Source organism: Mizuhopecten yessoensis, unplaced genomic scaffold (assembly GCF_002113885.1).
Source record: "Mizuhopecten yessoensis strain PY_sf001 unplaced genomic scaffold, ASM211388v2 scaffold2691, whole genome shotgun sequence".
In the NCBI taxonomy this organism is placed as follows: domain Eukaryota; kingdom Metazoa; phylum Mollusca; class Bivalvia; order Pectinida; family Pectinidae; genus Mizuhopecten; species Mizuhopecten yessoensis.
Window position 1 is genome coordinate 618,499 of NW_018404672.1, and position 21,190 is coordinate 639,688.

The following is a 21,190-nucleotide window of genomic DNA, read 5'->3' on the forward strand; positions in this document are numbered from 1 at the left end:
GGGGGGGGGTCGGGGCAAAGCTATCACTCACCTAGATATCGTGATTTTTTTCAATAGCAACTCCATAAAGAAAACACCACAACTCTGATAAAATGCACCATAACCAATATGTAGCATTCTGCATGCAAATTGTATCCCCCGGAAACTTACATGCCTCCGGAAATCACAGCTCCGTGTTTTACAATCAGCTTGAATTTCTCAACAACTGGACTGAGACTGGAGTCAATAACAAGGGTACGGTAAGAAAACACCAGTAGACTGAAACATGTATATCGTCTGTCTTGTTTCTTGTTCTTGATTTCTCTGTAACTGTTTGTTTACAGGTATTTATTTATACGGGCCGTTATATTGGCTGAAATTAGATTAGTCCGTGGCTGAACAGGCATAATGGTGACCTATAGCTATCGTTCTATTTATAAGACTGACGTGATTACCGTTACACACTCTAATGTTCCAAAACATTACGGCAAGACGAAAAACACTTACTTCTCTAAGCAGACGTTTATTCCACATTAACCACGGAAAGTGACATTTTATTATAGCACTGAATTAGATTAGTTATCTAAGTCCGTGGTTATAGTGAATATATAGAAATCGAAAGTAGAATATTGATGATTGTCGAACGTTAGGCCCTTTACTAGACTGATGTGACTGTTTCATCACTTTTTATGCGCTTAGCAGTATGATATCGACATTATTTTTCATCAATCCAGCATGGTGTATAGATGTTTTAAAGTCATCCCCTCCCTTATCTCCCCTTTCCCCGTATGACCTCTGCCATTTGAAAAGAAAATCTCGGACTTGAGCAAGGCTAGATGAAGAATTAGTACTTATTCTTACAGTAAACTCAATCAATCACTAAGTTCCTGTTGTAATTCCCTTGAGATTTCATTCAATGAGATTTTCATTACAACTTAAACCAAGACAGTTAGGGCTTCCAACGCTAGAATACAGACGTATAAGAGCGGATTATTCAAAATTTATTATGGAGGAAATTGACATTGTAGATCAGGACAAAATGTTTATAAGAGCGCGCCCCGTTGGAACACGAGGAAATAGCAGAGAGCTGTTCAATATGAGAACAAATAAGGCCATATATAGTAACTTCTTTATCAATAGAGTTGTAGAGGTGTGGAACAGTCTACCCGATAATGTGGTCAATTCTCCAACTGTGGACACTTTTAAGAACAGACTGAATACATTCTGGTCGGATCAGATCACCCAACAAAATTCCGCGCAAGTTGTTATTCCTGACATTAGAAGGACTATCTATATGCACCGGAAGTGAAAAGTGTTTTTAACAAGTATTTTAACATATATTCAAACGCGCCACAAGAAGCTCACAGCTTTTAATCGGCGTCATCGCTATATGAACTAAAATATGTTGACTGGTCCAAAATTGAGGAACTATTGAATAGCGTTTTAACAGGACTGGACTCTGCCACTTTCCAAATCCCACTGTCAACCTCGGTTCAATTTGGTTGGCCTCGGGTCCACCTCAGGATCAAAGCTAGAACTTTGTCCAACATTGATTTACAAACGTACTCACTATATTCTAAAATGCATATTCAGTTAATGGCGAATTGATAATTTGCATCATTTACCATTAGATCTAGATATATCTTTCCTATTCTACATTCTCTATATCATCACAATATTTGATACATTTATTTCATTACATGAATGATATATTCTACAAAGCATGCAATCTAGATATAATTATGTTTCATCACACTAATGACAGAAATAATCATGATAAACATTATGCACAAGTAACCGGGGAAGTAAGTCTGAATCATCCCTGTTACAGCGTCACAACTTTTGATGTTATTATTTCATGATGTCATTTAAACCATGTTCATTGTCTTCCTGTTGCATTCTTCTTTGTAAGTTAATGGCGCTGTCGATTTTGATAATTATGTCAGTGCATGTTGGGGGTACAACATGCATGTACAATTGTAGGCTAGCGTGAAGATATGTGCATGCAGTGTTGTTTTCCTTTTGATATCAGACTTGTAATAACATGAATAGAAGACAGAATAGGATTAATTTCTGTTCAAATCTAAAACATAGAATATACTTATACCCCTAGAGGGATTTACTATTAGGGACATAGCACTTGTAGACTTGTCTTGATTTTATTTATTTGATAGCCCTACCTACCTAGAGGTTGTTAAAATCTGTTGTATGAATAGTGTAAGTGCTTTTTACTGGAGGTGGAGAGGTAAGACCCAGTAGGAGAAATGGGATATATGTGTGTCCAATGTTTAAAATAATATCATTAAGTACAGCCTAATTTATATCTTATTTTGGTATCGATATATATCAGGATAAAGGTGAGTAGTGTACAATAGTAAGTATATAGCCTCATACCCTCCTAGTGAGCATGCAGAGACAAGTACATGTACATCCAGGTTACCAGGGTTATAGATTTGAGGTCCTGCCCTACCACTGGGGACTCAGTCCCTGGGTCATATTTTAGATTTCCACACTAAACTTTGTGGATGATGACTCAAATTCGTCCATGCTACCAGAAGTGGCCTTCGGGTCCTGTGTCACCCCTAGGGATTGAGTCCATTGGAAGGTCAGGTGGCGCCTTGGAGAGTACACTTGCCATTTATCACGATAGCTTGGGTTCGATTCCCAAATCAGAAGTGAAAGGGTGTCGAGTCACCTGCTTGACCACATGGGTTTTCTCAGGTACTCCAGTTTCCTCCCATAAAAGACGTCATGCATGCTAATATCCTTGTCAACAAAAGAGATAATACAAATCATTTCACTTCTGTTAACCATAATGGACTCATCCAGACCAATTCATGGTATATTAGTTTATTAAAACTACATAGAGATGAAAGGGTTAATATAGCTAGGTCAACATACCTTGTTTAATAATTGTTATAATAATCAGTTTTTATTTTAAGTCGATTGGTTATATCAAGGAAGTGATTCGGATGCAAACCTTTAACTCATACAACCCTGAAATTTCTTAATCAACTATTCCAACCTTTGATTTGGAAGAGTTCAAATGTGACTTCAGGGGTAAATGAGTTAATCATATACCATTACACATATATGTGTCTCAAGCACTCTGCTATGACCCATACTTGTTTTCTGTTTCAGACAACCATGATATCTTATATTAATGTGGTATAAAGGATAGCTGGACCAAGGCAATATCAAAATGTATGGCCACACTGCAGACAGGAACCTAGTCCGATTGAGGTATATATGAAGACTCTATTTGCAATATTTTGTCTGTTCTTCATGTATCATATATATCTGACATGTTTGGAATTTGGTGAAAAATGAAGGTGAGCTAATAAAGCCAAAGGGCCTGACCTGCTTTCTTGCTTTCTTGGTTGGTTGGTTGGTTGTTGGTTGGTTGGTCGAAGGGTTTATCGTCTCCACTCACTGACAAAGTCGGTGTTCGGTTGACATGAGGGGGTAAGTTGCCACTTACCAGGCCTTCTGTGCTTCAAAAATCCTGCCCATCTTGGTCACACTCTGAGGTCGGACAACTCCTCAGATGCGGACAGGCTGTCATAGTGGCTGCGGTCCACGGAACGACACCCTTAGTGTAGTCCTCACTGTCCTCCTATGTGACCTGCTTTCAAGGTCACTGGCATCAAATATGTAAAAACAAGATGCCCAAAGGGCCTGCATCGCTCACCCGATATTAATCTCACACTTGTAACCTAATAAGTGGACTAAAATAAAACTACAAACTATCAGTGTCTTGACTCATAATCATTCAAAAGAACCTGTTTAAAGATTTAAACACATTTGACCCCTGTGACCTTGAAAGTCAAACAAGAACTTTAAGTTGAACAAACTTTATAGCCATTCATCTCCTGATGCAACTTGCGAAATATCACCACCCTATACCCTTTGTTTATTGAGAAGTTGACTTTTAAAGATTTATACACATTTGACCAAATGTGACCTTCAAAGTATGTCAAGGTGATTTACATGAACAAACTTGATAGCTCTTCATCTGAGCATACTTGTCACATATTACCCTTTGCATTTAGGTTATTCAGTAGAAATTGTTAACATTTTTTAACATATTTGACCCCTGTGACCTTGATTATGGTATTGTCATTCATTTGAACTAACTCGGTAGCCCTTCATCCCAGTATGCTACTCGCCAAATATCATCACCCTGGTCCTCCCTGGTCCATTTGGTATTAAGATGAAGTTGTTTAAAGTAAATTCTTGACAACGGAAGCCGCGCCAAGGCATAAGCTCACTTTGCTCTTCGAGCCTGGTGAGCTAAAGAATGATTAAATACATCTGCATAACCGGACCTATGATAGATGGCCAGTAGGTACCTGAGATGGAGTGCTACAAAGTTTCCCTAAATAATGACCATGACCTACTTCAAAGGTCACAGGGGTCAAATATGTTAAATCCTTTAAACAACATCTTCAGCATAACAAGGAGGCCCTGGATGATGGTATTTAATCAGTAGCATGCTTGAATAGAGTAGAATAAAGTTTCTTCCTTGACATACTTTGAGGGTCACAGGGGTCAAATGTGTAAAAATCTTATGAACAACTTCTTCCTAAAAAGGAAGAGTGCCAGAGTGATGATAGTTGGACTATAGCAAGCTGGGACAGTGTAGTACAACGTTTCATCAAAGAAATGACCTTGACTTACTTTCAATATCACAGGGGTCATGTGTCAAATACGTAAAAAAAAAAAAAAAAAAAAAAATCTTCTGAAAAATTTGGAAGCCCAGGGTAATGAAATTGAGCTAGAATGGTTTTTAGCCTGATTTGGTATGGAGCATCCATGACTTGAGGGAATTCAAAGTTGTAGATATGAAGGGGGGTTTGCCCATTGTTGGTAAATCTATTAACAAGATATCTAATAAATTCAATTTCTTGTATTTAATTTATTTTGGCATGAATCATTCCAAGAACAAGAGGAGGAAATTTCGTATAAATAAATGGTGTGGCTTTCTTGAGAATAGGAACACAGGACCAAATAGGTGGAAATTCGATATAAATATTTAAATACTGCTACATGTACATACTCATTAAATAAGCCTTGATATTCTTTGAAAAGACTATTATGTAGTTTTCCAAAATGGCTGAAAGCATTTTCAATTGAATTTCGAACTTGTGCATTGTAAGTCCAAGGGGACTTATTGTTGTATAATTAAGGGTGCAGCCCCCCCCTCCCCAAATAATCAAAAGAATTTAAACTAAATTGAACAGGTAAAAACCATTAATGTGGTATATAATTATAAATGAAGGGTTTAACAGGCTCAAGTGAAGGACTCAATAGAATTAATATATGGTTACACAGGTAAATGTATTTTCAATACAAGCACATGTACATATAGATTTTAAATGTGATTGTTCTGGAAAATCCTGGAAATGGAAAAGGAATGTACTGTACTGTTAGTCAGCAAAGAGAATACCCTTCTCGAGTGGATGGAGTCCTATAGGAAAAAGTTTAATGTCTAAATGACTTTGATTTAATTTGGTGCTTAAAGGGTTCTCTTGGCCAAATGTTGTAAGGTCAAGGTCACTGTTACTAAAATAGGATTTCGCCATCACAGTCATTGTCATCACAAAGTTGTTTATTTCTTGACTGATTTTCACGAGACTTCAAACATTTTGCCTTGGAATATTTTGTACAAGTTTGAATAATGGCAATATTAGTCATGCATATTAGGTCAAGGTCACTTTTACTGATATTTAACTTCATCGTCATACAACTCATCATCTCTCTAACTGACTTATAAATTCCTTTACACATTGTTATGAAACTTCACAGATATGTTTGCTCTGATAAGAGTTACCAGTCAACAGTCAAGGTCACTGTGAATAATGAAAGCAGTTTAATAATTGACTTAATTTATAGTTAATTAGTTATAGTTAATTAATAATAATTATAGTTAATTAATAAGGACATATTATTCTTGATATATTGTTATTTATTCTCCGAATCTGTGCATTTTTTTTTATCTCTGCCAATGGATCTGTCCAAGTGTGTTCGATTATCGTGGAATATTTCTGCGCCATGTGGAGGCATTTCAACTGGGATGTACACGAATGTAACCCATGTCATCACAATTGCGGCATTATTTCTGGACTTATCATGACACTTATCACTTAGATAAAGGCTTTACTATCTAGTGACTGCATTTTGAGGGTTTTTGTCATACACATGTTACTTGGTCTCAAAATAGCAGAAGCCACAACTCTTTTGTAGTTCAAAATATAAAGAAACAGGTGAGCGAAACAAGCCCTTTAGGTCTTTTGTCTGCTTATACCCATGACCCTGAAGCCAGTGTTTAGTTTAAATATTGCACAAAAACAACCTTTGTGATTCCTTCCAATCTAATTAAAATTATATCTTCACATCGCTCCCGTTTACTGATATGTCGCGTTGAAGATCTAACAACATCCCATAGAGGGTCACGTCAGAGGTCAACATGAATACATTATCGTATTTATAACAAGCCAATCAAAATGCGAAATAACTCTTTCTTTCAACCAATCAGAAAGCAGGACCTGTAGCACCTCGTAGCCCAAAATCCTTAAACGACAAGATCACCAGAAGAGGAAGTCTCTCTTATTTCAAAGCAAAATCCACAAATTGTACAAACGTTGTCTTGTAGATAAACACGGCGTGGTGTCATGGGCGCCGCCATTTTCGATGCTCATTTGACACCTCTCGGTTTTTTTATCATAGCAAGTGTGTTCCGAAATCGTTACATCATCACTTACAGAAATGCGTAAGCTCTCATCTGATTGGTTAATTGCAAACGTCGCCTGAACATGACCCTCTACGGGATGTTGTTAGATCTTCAACGCGACATATCAGTAAACGGGAGCGATGTGAAGATACAATTTTAATTAGATTGGATTCCTTCTAGCATTGATTATTCTTGCTGTGTTGGCATCTTCCTACCCTGTCCAGAGAGACTGGATATGATTTATAGAATCTTTGCCTACCTTGAGGGTGTGACTGAGAAATCTCCAACCCCAGGGGTGATTTATTCAGAAGGTAAGACTACCAAATAATCGCCCTGAGGGTTAGAGATTTCTCTGTTACACCCTCGGGGTAGGGGATGACAACCAAATAATCATCCTGAGGGTTAGAGATTTCTCTGTTACACCCTCAAGGTAGGGGATGACAACCAAATAATCACCCTAAGGGTTAGAGATTTCTCTGTTACACCCTCGGGGTAGGGGATGACAACCAAATAATCGCCCTGAGGGTTAGAGATTTCTCTGTTACACCCTCAAGGTAAGGGATGACAACCAAATAATCGCCCTGAGGGTTAGAGAGTTCTCTGTTACACCCTCAAGATAGGGGATGACAACCAAATAATCACCCTGAGGGTTAGAGATTTTTGTGCTACACCCTCAAGGTAGGGGATGACTATTTGTCTTCCACCATAACAATTCCATATTTAAAAACAATAGTTTTCATCATTTGTAATCTGTTTGTTATCCTTATATCGATTAGCGCATGACCTATCCCATCATGAGCTGATTATGACGTCATATCAGAATGTCCCTGTGACGTCATGGTATTGCTTCTTTCGATGTTCAATCTGTTATAACCTAGGGGGTGACAGAAAACATACCCAAGGGTGACAGAGAAAACATACCCTAGGGGTGACAGAGAAAACATACCCTAGGGGTGACAGAGTAATCATATCCTAGGTGGCAACAGAGAAATTATACCCTAGTGGTGACAGAGAAAACATACCCTAGGGGTTACAGAGAAATCATACCCTAGAGTGTGTCAGACAATCATACCCTAGGGGGTGATAGGGGCATCATACCCTAGGGGAGCGATAGGAGAATCATACCCTAGGGGAGTGATAGGGGAATCATACCCTAGGGGAGTGATAGGAGAATCATACCCTAGGGGAGTGATAGGGGAATCATACCCTAGGGGAGTGATAGGAGAATCATACCCTAGGGGAGCGATAGGAGAATCATACCCTAGGGGAGTGATAGGGGAATCATACCCTAGGGGAGTGATAGGAGAATCATACCCGAGAGGGTGACAGAGAAATCATATCCTAGGTGGCAACAGAGAAATTATACCCTAGCGGTGACAGAGAAAACATACCCTAGGGGTGACAGAGAAATCATACCCTAGAGTGTGTCAGACAATCATACCCTAGGGGGTGATAGGGGCATCATACCCTAGGGGAGCAATAGGAAAATCATACCCTAGGGGAGTGATAGGAGAATCATACCCTAGAGAGTGTCAGAAAATCCTACCCTAGGGGAGTTAGAGGGAAATCATACCCTAGGGGAGCAATATGGAAATCATACCCTAGGGGAGTGATAGGGGAATCATACCCTAGGGGGTGATAGGGGAATCATACCCTAGGGGAGCGATAGGGAAATCATACCCTAGGGGGTGATAGGGGAATCATACCCTAGGGGGTGATAGGGAAATCATACCCTAGGGGGTGATTGGGGAATCATACCCTAGGGGAGCGATATGGAAATCATACCCTAGAGGGTGATAGGGAAATCATACCCTTGGGGAGCAATAAGGAAATCATACCCTAGGGGAGTGATAGGGGAATCATACCCTAGGGGGTGATAGGGGAATCATACCCTAGAGGGTGATAGGGGAATCATACACTAGGGGAGCAATATGGAAATCATACCCTAGGGGAGTGATAGGGGAATCATACCCTAGGGGGTGATAGGGAAATCATACCCTAGGGGGTGATTGGGGAATCATACCCTAGGGGAGCGATATGGAAATCATACCCTAGAGGGTGATAGGGAAATCATACCCTTGGGGAGCAATAAGGAAATCATACCCTAGGGGAGTGATAGGGGAATCATACCCTAGGGGGTGATAGGGGAATCATACCCTAGAGGGTGATAGGGGAATCATACACTAGGGGAGCAATATGGAAATCATACCCTAGGGGAGTGATAGGGGAATCATACCCTAGGGGGTGATAGGGAAATCATACCCTAGGGGGTGATTGGGGAATCATACCCTAGGGGAGCGATATGGAAATCATACCCTAGAGGGTGATAGGGAAATCATACCCTTGGGGAGCAATAAGGAAATCATACCCTAGGGGAGTGATAGGGGAATCATACCCTAGGGGGTGATAGGGGAATCATACCCTAGAGGGTGATAGGGGAATCATACACTAGGGGAGCAATATGGAAATCATACCCTAGGGGAGTGATAGGGGAATCATACCCTAGGGGGTGATAGGGAAATCATACCCTAGGGGGTGATTGGGGAATCATACCCTAGGGGAGCGATATGGAAATCATACCCTAGAGGGTGATAGGGAAATCATACCCTTGGGGAGCAATAAGGAAATCATACCCTAGGGGAGTGATAGGGGAATCATACCCTAGGGGGTGATAGGGGAATCATACCCTAGAGGGTGATAGGGGAATCATACCCTAGGGGGTGATTGGGGAATCATACCCTAGGGGAGCGATATGGAAATCATACCCTAGAGGGTGATAGGGAAATCATACCCTTGGGGAGCAATAAGGAAATCATACCCTAGGGGAGTGATAGGGGAATCATACCCTAGGGGGTGATAGGGGAATCATACCCTAGAGGGTGATAGGGGAATCATACACTAGGGGAGCAATATGGAAATCATACCCTAGGGGAGTGATAGGGGAATCATACCCTAGGGGGTGATAGGGAAATCATACCCTAGGGGGTGATTGGGGAATCATACCCTAGGGGAGCGATATGGAAATCATACCCTAGAGGGTGATAGGGAAATCATACCCTTGGGGAGCAATAAGGAAATCATACCCTAGGGGAGTGATAGGGGAATCATACCCTAGGGGGTGATAGGGGAATCATACCCTAGAGGGTGATAGGGGAATCATACACTAGGGGAGCAATATGGAAATCATACCCTAGGGGAGTGATAGGGGAATCATACCCTAGGGGGTGATAGGGAAATCATACCCTAGGGGGTGATTGGGAAATCATACCCTAGGGGGTGATTGGGTAATCATACCCTAGGGGAGCGATATGGAAATCATACCCTAGAGGGTCATAGGGAAATCATACCCTTGGGGAGCGATATGGACATCATACCCTCTGGGAGCGATAGAGAAATCATACCCTAGGGGATGATAGGGAAATCATACCCTCAGGCGTGATAGGGAAATCATACCCTAGGGGAGCGATAGGGAAATCATACCCTTGGGGAGGGATAGCGAAATCATACCCTAGGGGGTGATAGGGGAATCATACCCTAGAGGGTGATAGGGGAATCATACCCTAGGGGAGTGATAGGAGAATCATACCCTAGGGGAGTGATAGGGAAATCATACCCTAGGGGAGTGATAGGGAAATCATACCCTAGGGGAGTGATAGGGAAATCATACCCTAGGGGAGTGATAGGGAAATCATACCCTAGGGGAGTGATAGGGAAATCATACCCTAGGGGAGTGATAGGGAAATCATACCCTAGGGGAGTGATAGGGAAATCATACCCTAGGGGAGTGATAGGGAAATCATACCCTAGGGGAGTGATAGGGAAATCATACCCTAGGGGAGTGATAGGGAAATCATACCCTAGGGGAGCGATAGGGAAATCATACCCTAGGGGAGTGATAGGGGAATCATACCCTAGGGGAGTGATAGGGAAATCATACCCTAGGGGAGTGATAGGGAAATCATACCCTAGGGGAGCGATAGGGAAATCATACCCTAGGGGAGCGATAGGGAAATCATACCCTAGGGGAGCGATAGGGAAATCATACCCTAGGGGAGCGATAGGGAAATCATACCCTAGGGGAGCGATAGGGAAATCATACCCTTGGGGAGCGATAGCGAAATCATACCCTAGGGGAGCGATAGGGGAATCATACCCTAGGGGAGCGATAGGGAAATCATACCCTAGGGGAGTGATAGGAAAATCATACCCTAGGGGAGCGATAGGAAAATCGTACCCTAGGGGAGCGATATGGAAATCATACCCTAGAGGGTGATAGGAAAATCATACTCTAGGGGAGCGATATGGACATCATACCCTAGGGGAGCGATAGGAAAATCGTACCCTAGGGGAGCGATATGGAAATCATACCCTAGAGGGTGATAGGAAAATCATACTCTAGGGGAGCGATATGGACATCATACCCTAGGGGAGCGATAGGAAAATCGTACCCTAGGGGAGCGATATGGAAATCATACCCTAGAGGGTGATAGGAAAATCATACCCTAGGGGAGCGATATGGACATCATACCCTAGGGGAGCGATAAGGGAATCATACCCTAGAGGGTGATAGGGGAATCATACACTAGGGGAGTGATAGGGGAACCATACCCTAGGGGAGTGATAGGGAAATCCTACCAGGAGGGTGATAGGGGAATCATACCCTAGGGGAGTGATAGGGAAATCATACCCTAAGGGAGCGATAGGGGAATCATACCCTAGGGGGGGGGATGATAGGGGAACCATACCCTAGGGGAGCGATTAGGAAATCATACCCTAGAGGGTGATAGGGAAATCATACCCAAGGGGAGTGATAGGGGAATCATACCCTAGGGGAGTGATAGGAAAATCACTCCCTAGGGGAGTGATAGGGGCATCATACCCTAGGGGAGCGATATGGGAATCATACCCTAGAGGGTGATAGGGAAATCACACCCAAGGGGAGTGATAGGGGAATCATACCCTAGAGGGTGATAGGAAAATCATACCCTAGGGGAGCGATTAGGAAATCATACTCTAGGGGAGTGATAGGAAAATCATACCCTAGGGGAGCGATATGGGAATCATACCCTAGAGGGTGATAGGAAAATCATACTCTAGGGGAGCGATATGGACATCATACCCTAAGGTTTGATATGGAAATCATACCCTAGGTGAGCGATATGGAAATCATACCCTAGAGGGAGATAGGGAAATCATACCCAAGGGGAGTGATAGGGGAATCATACCCTAGAGGGTGATAGGAAAATCATACTCTAGGGGAGCGATATGGACATCATACCCTAGAGGGTGATAGGGGAATCATACACTAGGGGGGTGATAGGGGAACCATACCCTAGGGGAGCGATTAGGAAATCATGCCCTAGAGGGTGATAGGGAAATCACACCCAAGGGGAGTGATAGGGGAATCATACCCTTGGGGATGATAGGGAAATCATACCCTAGAGGGGGATAGGAAAATCATACCCTAGGGGAGCGATTAGGAAATCATGCCCTAGAGGGTGATAGGGAAATCATACCCAAGGGGAGTGATAGGGGAATCATACCCTAGGGGGTGATACGGAAATCATACCCTAGGGGGTGATTGGGTAATCATACCCTAGGGGAGCGATATGGACATCATACCCTAAGGTTTGATATGGAAATCATACCCTAGGTGAGCGATATGGAAATCATACCCTACCCTAGGGGAGTGATAGGGAAATCATACCCCAGGGGGTGATAGGGAAATCATACCCTTGGGGAGTGATATGGACATCATACCCTAAGGTTTGATATGGAAATCATACCCTAGGTGAGCGATATGGAAATCATACCCTAGAGGGTGATAGGAAAATCATACCCTAGGGGAGCGATTAGGAAATCATGCCCTAGAGGGTGATAGGGAAATCATACCCAAGGGGAGCGATAGGAAAATCATACCCTAGAGGGTGATAGGGGAATCATACCTAAGGGAGCGATAGGAAAATCATACCCTAGGGGAGCGATTAGGAAATCATACTCTAGGGGAGTGATAGGAAAATCATACCCTAGGGGAGCGATTAGGAAATCATGCCCTAGAGGGTGATAGGGAAATCACACCCAAGGGGAGTGATAGGGGAATCATACCCTAGAGGGTGATAGGGAAATCACACCCAAGGGGAGTGATAGGGGAATCATACCCTTGGGGATGATAGGGAAATCATACCCTAGAGGGTGATAGGGGAAGCATACACTAGGGGAGTGATAGGGGAACCATACCCTAGGGGAGTGATAGGGAAATCCTACCAGGAGGGTGATAGGGGAATCATACCCTAGGGGAGTGATAGGGAAATCATACCCTAAGGGAGCGATAGGGGAATCATACCCTAGGGGGGGGGATGATAGGGGAACCATACCCTAGGGGAGCGATTAGGAAATCATACCCTAGAGGGTGATAGGGAAATCATACCCAAGGGGAGTGATAGGGGAATCATACCCTAGGGGAGTGATAGGGGAATCTTGAACAGGTAAAATGGGAGACAATTCAGTTGAAGTTTGGAGAATATTGATTCAGTCCGGCTCTTTGGTAGGAAGCTGTTAACCCAGTCACCACTAAAGTCACACTTGAGTCTTACCAAATCATAGACTGGGCAAGTCCATTTCAAAAATATAGGAGTAAACCAGTTTAAATTTCTCCAATTTGATCCTCTTCCAATTAGGTTAAGGTATCTAATATATAAAAGGTTTCAACAACTTCTACTACATATTCTGTGAGATCTGTTTGGAGTTATGTTATTTAGAGAGGATTGTCAAATTTGTTAAAAAGAAACATGATGGCATGTTAAGGTTACAGGATGACAAACCATGTCACGATTTAAAAAGCTTCATAACATTTCTACACAACTTAAATGCCAATCTTGATGTATGTTCTGTATCTTACCTAGAGAGAAGTGCAACTTACGTACTGCATCACTGGAGAATTAAGCTTGCAATTAAGGCATTGTTTTCCCTCATATTCCTTGGCTGTTCCACTATTTCCCCCTCTGAGAAATCTCGCTCTGAGACTTGTCCTTGGGAATCCCATGATTCTTCCCTGTGTATTTGTACATCTTACCCAACCACCAAGAACTGGTCTTACACCATACACCCAAAGTCATAACGTTGCCCCTAAATGTAACACGAGGACAGGCACCCATCCTGCCACTGATCACGCTCAATGTTGCTGAACTAGTCAGCAGGTTCAGGGTCGTACTGTGCGGTTGGACAAGCTAGCATGCCAATAAGACAAATTCCCCCCCCCCCCCCCAAATATTCCTTGGCTGTTACAGAAGGCTATTCAAATAAATAACAGTTTCTCACTCTCAAGCTCAAAATGATCAAATGTATAAAACACCTAGGGGTTTAGGGTTTCAAAAACTTAAAACTTTTTGACAGAGCAGTAAAAAGACATAGATGTATGCTATGTCCCCTAATTGTTTAAATAATATGACCTTGACCTTGACCACCTTCAAATTCATGTTTTTTGTAATGTTGAGTCATCAAATAACCATTAATACAGATTTTCTTCTTCTTTCAGATTGATTGTTGATGCGCCACTATGGAGTGTCTTCAAGAATCCATGACCAGTTACCATTTTGTTCTGGCAATCATTCATTTCCTCCCGAATGTTAAGATTGGGAACATTACCGTTTTCATTTGAAACATGAGGTTCAAAAACAAGATTAAGCATTTCATTTATTTGCAACTTAATTTCATAACCGAATGCTGCTAATCTTAGCGTTGGAGAGGTGATCAAATTCTCAAACTGAAAATGGCTGATGATAGAAAGTCGCGTGCAGGATATTTTTCTTTATGTCTCAACACTGCTCGTAATCCGAGTCCAAAACATCTCAACTACCGCATAGCTGTTGCAAATAAACTTTTAGAAGATTTTGCATCCCTGAAAATGTCAAAAAATGCAATCATGAATCTCAAAGGAGTTTTTAAATTTTACTGCAAAGATCAGCTTAAAACTGCCATCGATTGCTTTAAAAATGTACTTGAGGTCAACGGAAATAACAAGAATGCCATTGCTCACATGATAACTGTATATCAACGGCTTCACATGAACAGCAAAGCCAACAAATACAAAGAAAGACAAGAAGACTTCGATAAACAGCGGCAAAACCGCAGAGGCCTTGACCCTGAATGTGAGTATTGTGTTGGAGACATTGGACAGGACAACTTCCTGTTTGAGTATTATGATGCTGAAGCTCTGGCTGAACAGGGAATTGCGTTCTTCATGGATTGTTATACAGAAGAAGATGAATGGGTTCGAAATGATCGACCTCTGAAATTGTTTGTTGACAGTCTCCGAATAATAAACAATATCAAAGGTCTAAAACTTCAAGATCAGGCTCAGAGTTACGTGGAGCAATTGGAGCTGGAAGTCAAATATTGGCTTAGCCAGTGTTATCAGAAAGTGCACCAAGGAGGTGGCAGAAGGGATGATAACATGCAACAGCCTTGTTGCAAAGACTCGTATTGCGAGGGAATCAGCTGTTTGAGGGACATAACTACATCTGATAAGGCGTTGCCAGATTTGAAAGCGTGGGCGTGGACTTTTCTTGGTGTATTTTGTTTCAAAAAACCGCAAAATCTTCAAGGTCAAAAACTCGTAGATTTTGAAAAATATGTCACAAATCTGTGTTTAAAAGAAGAGTTTCATGATCCAGAGATTTGCTTCCGAAAAGCACTCGAGTTGGAGGTCCGTCGTTCAACAGAAACTAGAATACGATATGCTACCTATTTGCGTACGTTTAAAAATCGGGACAAAATTCAACATGCTATAGAGTGGTTACACGAGGCTTGGGATATCTATAAAAAGAGCGGGAATTGGTTTGCCATGACGATGTTGTCACAGGTCAATATGTCTATGTACAGGGTTCTCACAAGAAAAGCAACCAATCCAGCTGAGGATACTGAACAGGAACATGAATCTGAGAAGAAATCAAGTGCCGAGTATCTGAACGACGCCATCAAATATGGCGAGGAAGCTCTTCTCATTAACACTACTGCTATGGATTTGGCTAACGTAGCAGAAGCGTATTATTTGAGAGGACGGAAAAATGATGGCACCATGGACGGAGATTCAGAAGATGCAATGCAAGCAGCCGAGTATTTCTGGCAGGCAGTGCAATGTCTGGGTACGGAGAAGAAACCAGAGGTACACAAAAAGCATGGGGTGTTTCTCAGGGCTATTGGAGAGGATAGACAAGCCATTGAATGCTTCAAACGAGGCATGGAAGTCAGTGTTCCAACCAAACCGGCTGATAATTTTGACAAATTATTTGAGACGTTTCTCGAAATGTACAGCAAAGAGAGGGAAGTCAATACACCTGGACACCATGGCGACGACAGTAATGGAAGTGACACTGGTCAAACAGACGAAAAGGTCGCAGCAGGTAAGAATGACGTATCTAATCAAGTTTTTGAACGTGATGCAGAGCACACTGCTGTATCTGTACAGGAAACGAAGATATCTGCTGAACCCTCCATAAGAACACCACAATCCGCTACGGCAGACGACCAGACGAAGGACCCGTTACAGGATAATCCAAGGGATATTGAGAAGGGAAATGAGACAGTTTCTAGTGCTCCAACTTCCGAGTCTGCGCAGGGCATAATGGATCTTGAACTTGACCAAGGTCTCCCTTCGCAAGAGCATGAAGTGATGTCTTTGGATAACATGTCAAAAACCAACGAAGAAACAGAACAATCAGAGGAGACCTGGACACACAAACAAAACGAGATTATGTATGAGATGGCGTATTGGTATCAATATGCTATAAGGAACTTCAAACGTGCCTGTCTTACTAAATGTACCAGCAAATACATCAAATGCTTTCCAGAGGAAATGTCCATGATGCATGCATATTTTAAACTGGGCACTGACTCTGAGCGGAGGAATTCCAAGTCCTTAGAGGTAATCGAAGAAGCACTTCAATCGCACACTGAACCGGAAAAAGCGGACACTGAACCAGAACCAAAGAGTGAGATGAAAAAGGTCTATGAGAAAAAGATGGACTATGCAAAAAAGCTGTTATCTGATAAAATGAAGAAGAAAGAAAATGAGTCTGAACTACCAGAGTCACATTGCAAGAATTGCTCTCAGCCTTACCCACAGGTTCTTTCTCGTCAACGGTCTGTGATCCCTGATGTTGTACCCCGACCCCGAAACACCTATTACAAGTACGACTTCTACGTGATATTCAATCGTTCCGAGAGAGACTGGGTTTATTACTCCTTATTACAGAAGCTGGAAAAATCCTACCAGTTTAAGGGAGCAATACCAGAACGAGATTACCGACTTGGACACAACAATTTCTATGAGATGGAGCGATGTATAAAGGAAAGTCTCAAAGTGTTGATTATTCTCTCCAGTCATGAATCCAAACAGGAAGAGATCAAGAGCATGTATGAAATAGACTTTGCACTTACACTTCATCACGATATGGCCCGTAGTCACTACATTGTCCCAGTCTTAAAAGACGATGATTGCTTGCCACCGCGGCAACTCAGTACGCTAACCTGTGTGAGCGCCGTCCATTCGAACGCTTGGGAAAAGATAGTTCTGGCACTGGAAACCAACCATTGAAACAGTCATTTTTGTGACGATTTTCGTGATTTACGAAAGATTGTGATGAGGAAAAAAATTGTGATGACGTACCGGTGATAAGGGAAGGGTTTGTTGACTTGTTATTTATATTACGGACTTGGGAGGATTTGTCAGTAAATTATGAAACGTGTGATGACGTCAGTTATTTACCAATTTTGGAACGATGTGTCGATATTCTGCGAAACACTGTAGGTGTGAAAGTTATAAAGGGCATATTATGACGTGCAATTACCTATTGAGCATTTTGATAACGTGTCGGAGATTTATGAAACACTGTGATGAGGTCAGTAATTTACCGTTTTTACATGTAGGTTGAGATTTTAAAGACTGAGGATGTGTTAGAGATAAACAACACATAATGATGACGTGTCAGTGGCATATGAAACTTCAACATGAATAACAGAACTGTTTGACTAAATGTCAGTGATATTTGAATTATTGTGACAAGTCTGTGATCTACAAAACGTTTTTTTAATTTACATTTGATCAAGCGTCAATAATCCACGTAGTGTCAATGGTATACGAATCACTGATGGCGTGTAAGTGATGAATGGCACATTGTGGTGACGTGTCAGTGGTTCTACGAACAATTTGATGACGCCAGTGATTTTAAAACATTTTGATGACGCGTCTGTTATCTGCATACTGTCGTCGTTAATTTACAAATATTAGGACGGCGTGGCAATGATCACAAAACACGAATGACGTGGCAGTGGTTTTCAAACATTTTGATGACGCGTCTGTTGTCTACGTGATGACGTCAATGATTCACAAACATTCTGACGGCGTGGCAATGATCACGAAACATTGATGACGATTCTGCGGTTTATGAAACATTGTGATGAGGACTCTGTGATCTAAATAGTGATATTGCGTCGGACAGCGTACAAACGTTGTGATATCGTGATATTGTGTGATGATGTCAATTATATGAATATCATGACGTCGTTTCAGCTGTGTATGAAACATGGTGACGACGTGCTATATTTTACCTATGTAGTAATTAAGGTTACGCTCTTAGTCGTAATCATCATATTAAGATTGTTATTTAATGAGCTTGCATGATGACTCATTTGATAGCTAAAGAGAAACCGTAATCGGAGGAAGTAAAGCAATACATTTGTTTTAACAATGTTATTCCGTCTTTGCGTATTGCAGAGTTATCTTCTCTTTGGAGCAGGGATTGATTGTTACGCCACTTGTTTGTGAGAATAACGTCATCAATTTTTGAGAAAACGACGTAATTTTCTCACACAAACCAATGACGTAACAATCAATACCTGCTCCCAAGAGAAGATAACTCTGCAATATGCAAAGACGGAATAACTTAAGCAATATGACATTGTTCTCATCTAAATGTATTTAATGTCATGGTTTTTTTTCTCCGGTGGACAAGAGTTGTATTGCAGAATACTTTTTATAAAACTGTTATTTCTGTTTAAGAAATTGTATTGTTAATACAAACTATATCTACCTCTTGCTACGTACGGATACAGTTATGTGATTGATAATATCTGGTGTTACCTATAGACTCGGTAAATACTCTGTTAAGACAGAATGTGTGTTATTATGTTATGTTTTATGTATTTTTTTTGTTAATGATTATCACATATTGTGTTACTATTAGATTTATTTAGTAACTATGTCAAAACAAAATATTTACCAATTACCAGACAAAATGATGTTCAATGTTCAGACAAAACATAAGTATATTATTGATAACTATTTTGTATTGTGTTACCAAACGACGCGCCTGTAATGTGTAAGAAAAAAATATTTATTACAATTTTATCGGTGTAATTATCAATTCGACCAAAACGTTATGTGCGAAATGTTATATTTTCAATATGAAAATATCAATATAAGTATTGACCAATCAGAACGTACTTTCTATTCGGTGCAAACAGGGCCCTGTTGTTTAAAGGATGATTAGCTTAATCAGTGATTAGCGCAAATTTCAGTTCTTGTTTATCTTTAAAACACAACCATTAACTGAACTAAAACTTTTCAGATATCAAGTATTTAGTAGAGTAAATTTACATGTAAAAATACAAGTTTTTACCTGAACAACTGGGCCGAGAGCTATATATTTTCAGTTTAAGATACAGAAGAAGCGACGATAGAAAATGTGGTTATTGTCTCAATTCTGCTTCATACACTTATTAACGTACCTACACAATTTATAAAACAAATGTTGGGAATTATTTCCATAAATTAGCAGCAAACAATTGAGCTGCGTTCAGTTACCAATTCAAAATGGCGTTACCTTCATGTCACGCGCGACATCATTAGAATCTGGCGAACAATATTTAGCTTCTGCGCTCTGTTTTGATGCAGGAACATTATCGTATTTTTGCTTTCTTTAAAACCGTAATTCATAGAAGAATTAACCTGTTTTTATCTCACCTGGCACGAAGTGCCAAGTGAGCTTATGCCGTGGCGCGGCGTCCGTCGTCCGTCCGTCGTCCGGCGTCAATATTTTACTTTAAACGACTTAATAACAGGAAGGCCTAGGGTGTCGATATTTGGCCAAAAGCAAACTGGGATGAAGGGCTACAAAGTTTGTTCAAATGAATGACCTTCACTTATATTCAAGGTCACAGGGGTCAAATATTTTAAAAACATTGAACAACTTCTTCTGAATAACCAAAATGCACAGGGTGATGATATTTGGCCAGTAGCATGCTGGGGTAAAGGGCTATCAAGTTTGTTAAAATGAATGACCTTCACCTATATTCAAGGTCACAGGGGTCAAATATTTTAAAAACATTAAACAACTTCTTCTGAATAACCAAAATGCACAGGGTGATGATATTTGGCCAGTTGCATGCTGGGGTAAAGGGCTATCAAGTTTGTTAAAATGAATGACCTTCACCTATATTCAAGGTCACAGGGGTCAAATATTTTAAAAACATTAAACAACTTCTTCTGAATAACCAAAATGCACAGGGTGATGATATTTGGCCAGTTATTGCTAGGGGAAAGGACTATCAAGTTTGTTCAAATGAATGACTCTCACCCATATTCAAGGTCACAGGGGTCAAATATGTGAAAAACATTAACCACCTTCTTCTGAATAACCAAAATGAACAGGGTGATGATATTTGACCAGTTATTGCTAGGGGAAAGGACTTTCAAGTTTGTTCAAATGAATGACTCTCACCCATATTCAATGTCACAGGGGTCAAATATTTTTAAAAACTTTAAACAACTTCTGAATAACCAAAATGAACAGGGTGATGATATTTGCCCAGTAGCATGCTGAGATGAAGGGCTACAAAATTAGTTCAAATGCATGACCTTCACCCATATTCAAGGTCACAAGGAGCAAATATGTTCAAAATATTTAAACAACATGTTCTGAATAACCAAAAGACTCGGGATGTTGATATTTAGTCAGTAACATGCTGGTATCAAGGACTACTATGTTTGTTAAAGTGAATGACTTTGACTTATATTCAAGGTCACAAGGTCCAATTTGTTTAAAATCTTTAAACGACCTCTTCTGAATAACCATGGGTCCCATGATGTTGATACTTTGCAAGTTGTATCCTGAGATGAAAGGCTATAACATTTGTTCAACATAATGACTTTGTTCGACTTTCAATCACAGTGATGAAATGTTAAAAAAACCACCACCAGGATCTTTTGAATGAATTTTAATCATCAACACTGATATTTTTCCTGTAGCTTTATTCAAGATCACTTTTAAGGTTACAAGTGTGAGATTTATACCAGGTGAGCGATGCAAAATGTTCAAAGTGGGTTTTCGAAAATTCCTGAATCACTGTTTACTAAATATGCTTTTTGACGTTAATAACAATACCTACACATCAAAACAGCCAATCATGTTTATAATCGGT

The 21,190-nt window shown here is 40.8% G+C and overlaps 1 protein-coding gene across 2 annotated transcripts; it reads left to right on the plus strand.

Annotated features, from left to right (window-relative positions):
* The first annotated feature begins 156 nt into the window (after positions 1-156).
* Positions 157-17,847, plus strand: LOC110446425. Of its 2 annotated transcripts, none has more exons than XM_021491578.1 (3): positions 157-234; positions 3,121-3,222; positions 14,247-17,847. In XM_021491578.1, the coding sequence occupies exon 3, from the start codon at positions 14,481-14,483 to the stop codon at positions 17,304-17,306; it is 2,826 nt and encodes a 941-aa protein (XP_021347253.1). In that variant the 5' UTR covers positions 157-234; positions 3,121-3,222; positions 14,247-14,480; the 3' UTR covers positions 17,307-17,847. The 2 variants fall into 2 exon arrangements, with proteins under 2 accessions (XP_021347253.1, XP_021347254.1); XM_021491579.1 differs by having other exon boundaries at positions 200-239.
* Positions 17,848-21,190: the final 3,343 nt, after the last annotated feature.

What these genes read in the sequence shown, in the direction of transcription:
- LOC110446425 (XM_021491578.1), top strand. Translation starts at nt 14,481, where the DNA reads ATGGCTGATGATAGAAAGTCGCGTGCAGGATATTTTTCTTTATGTCTC.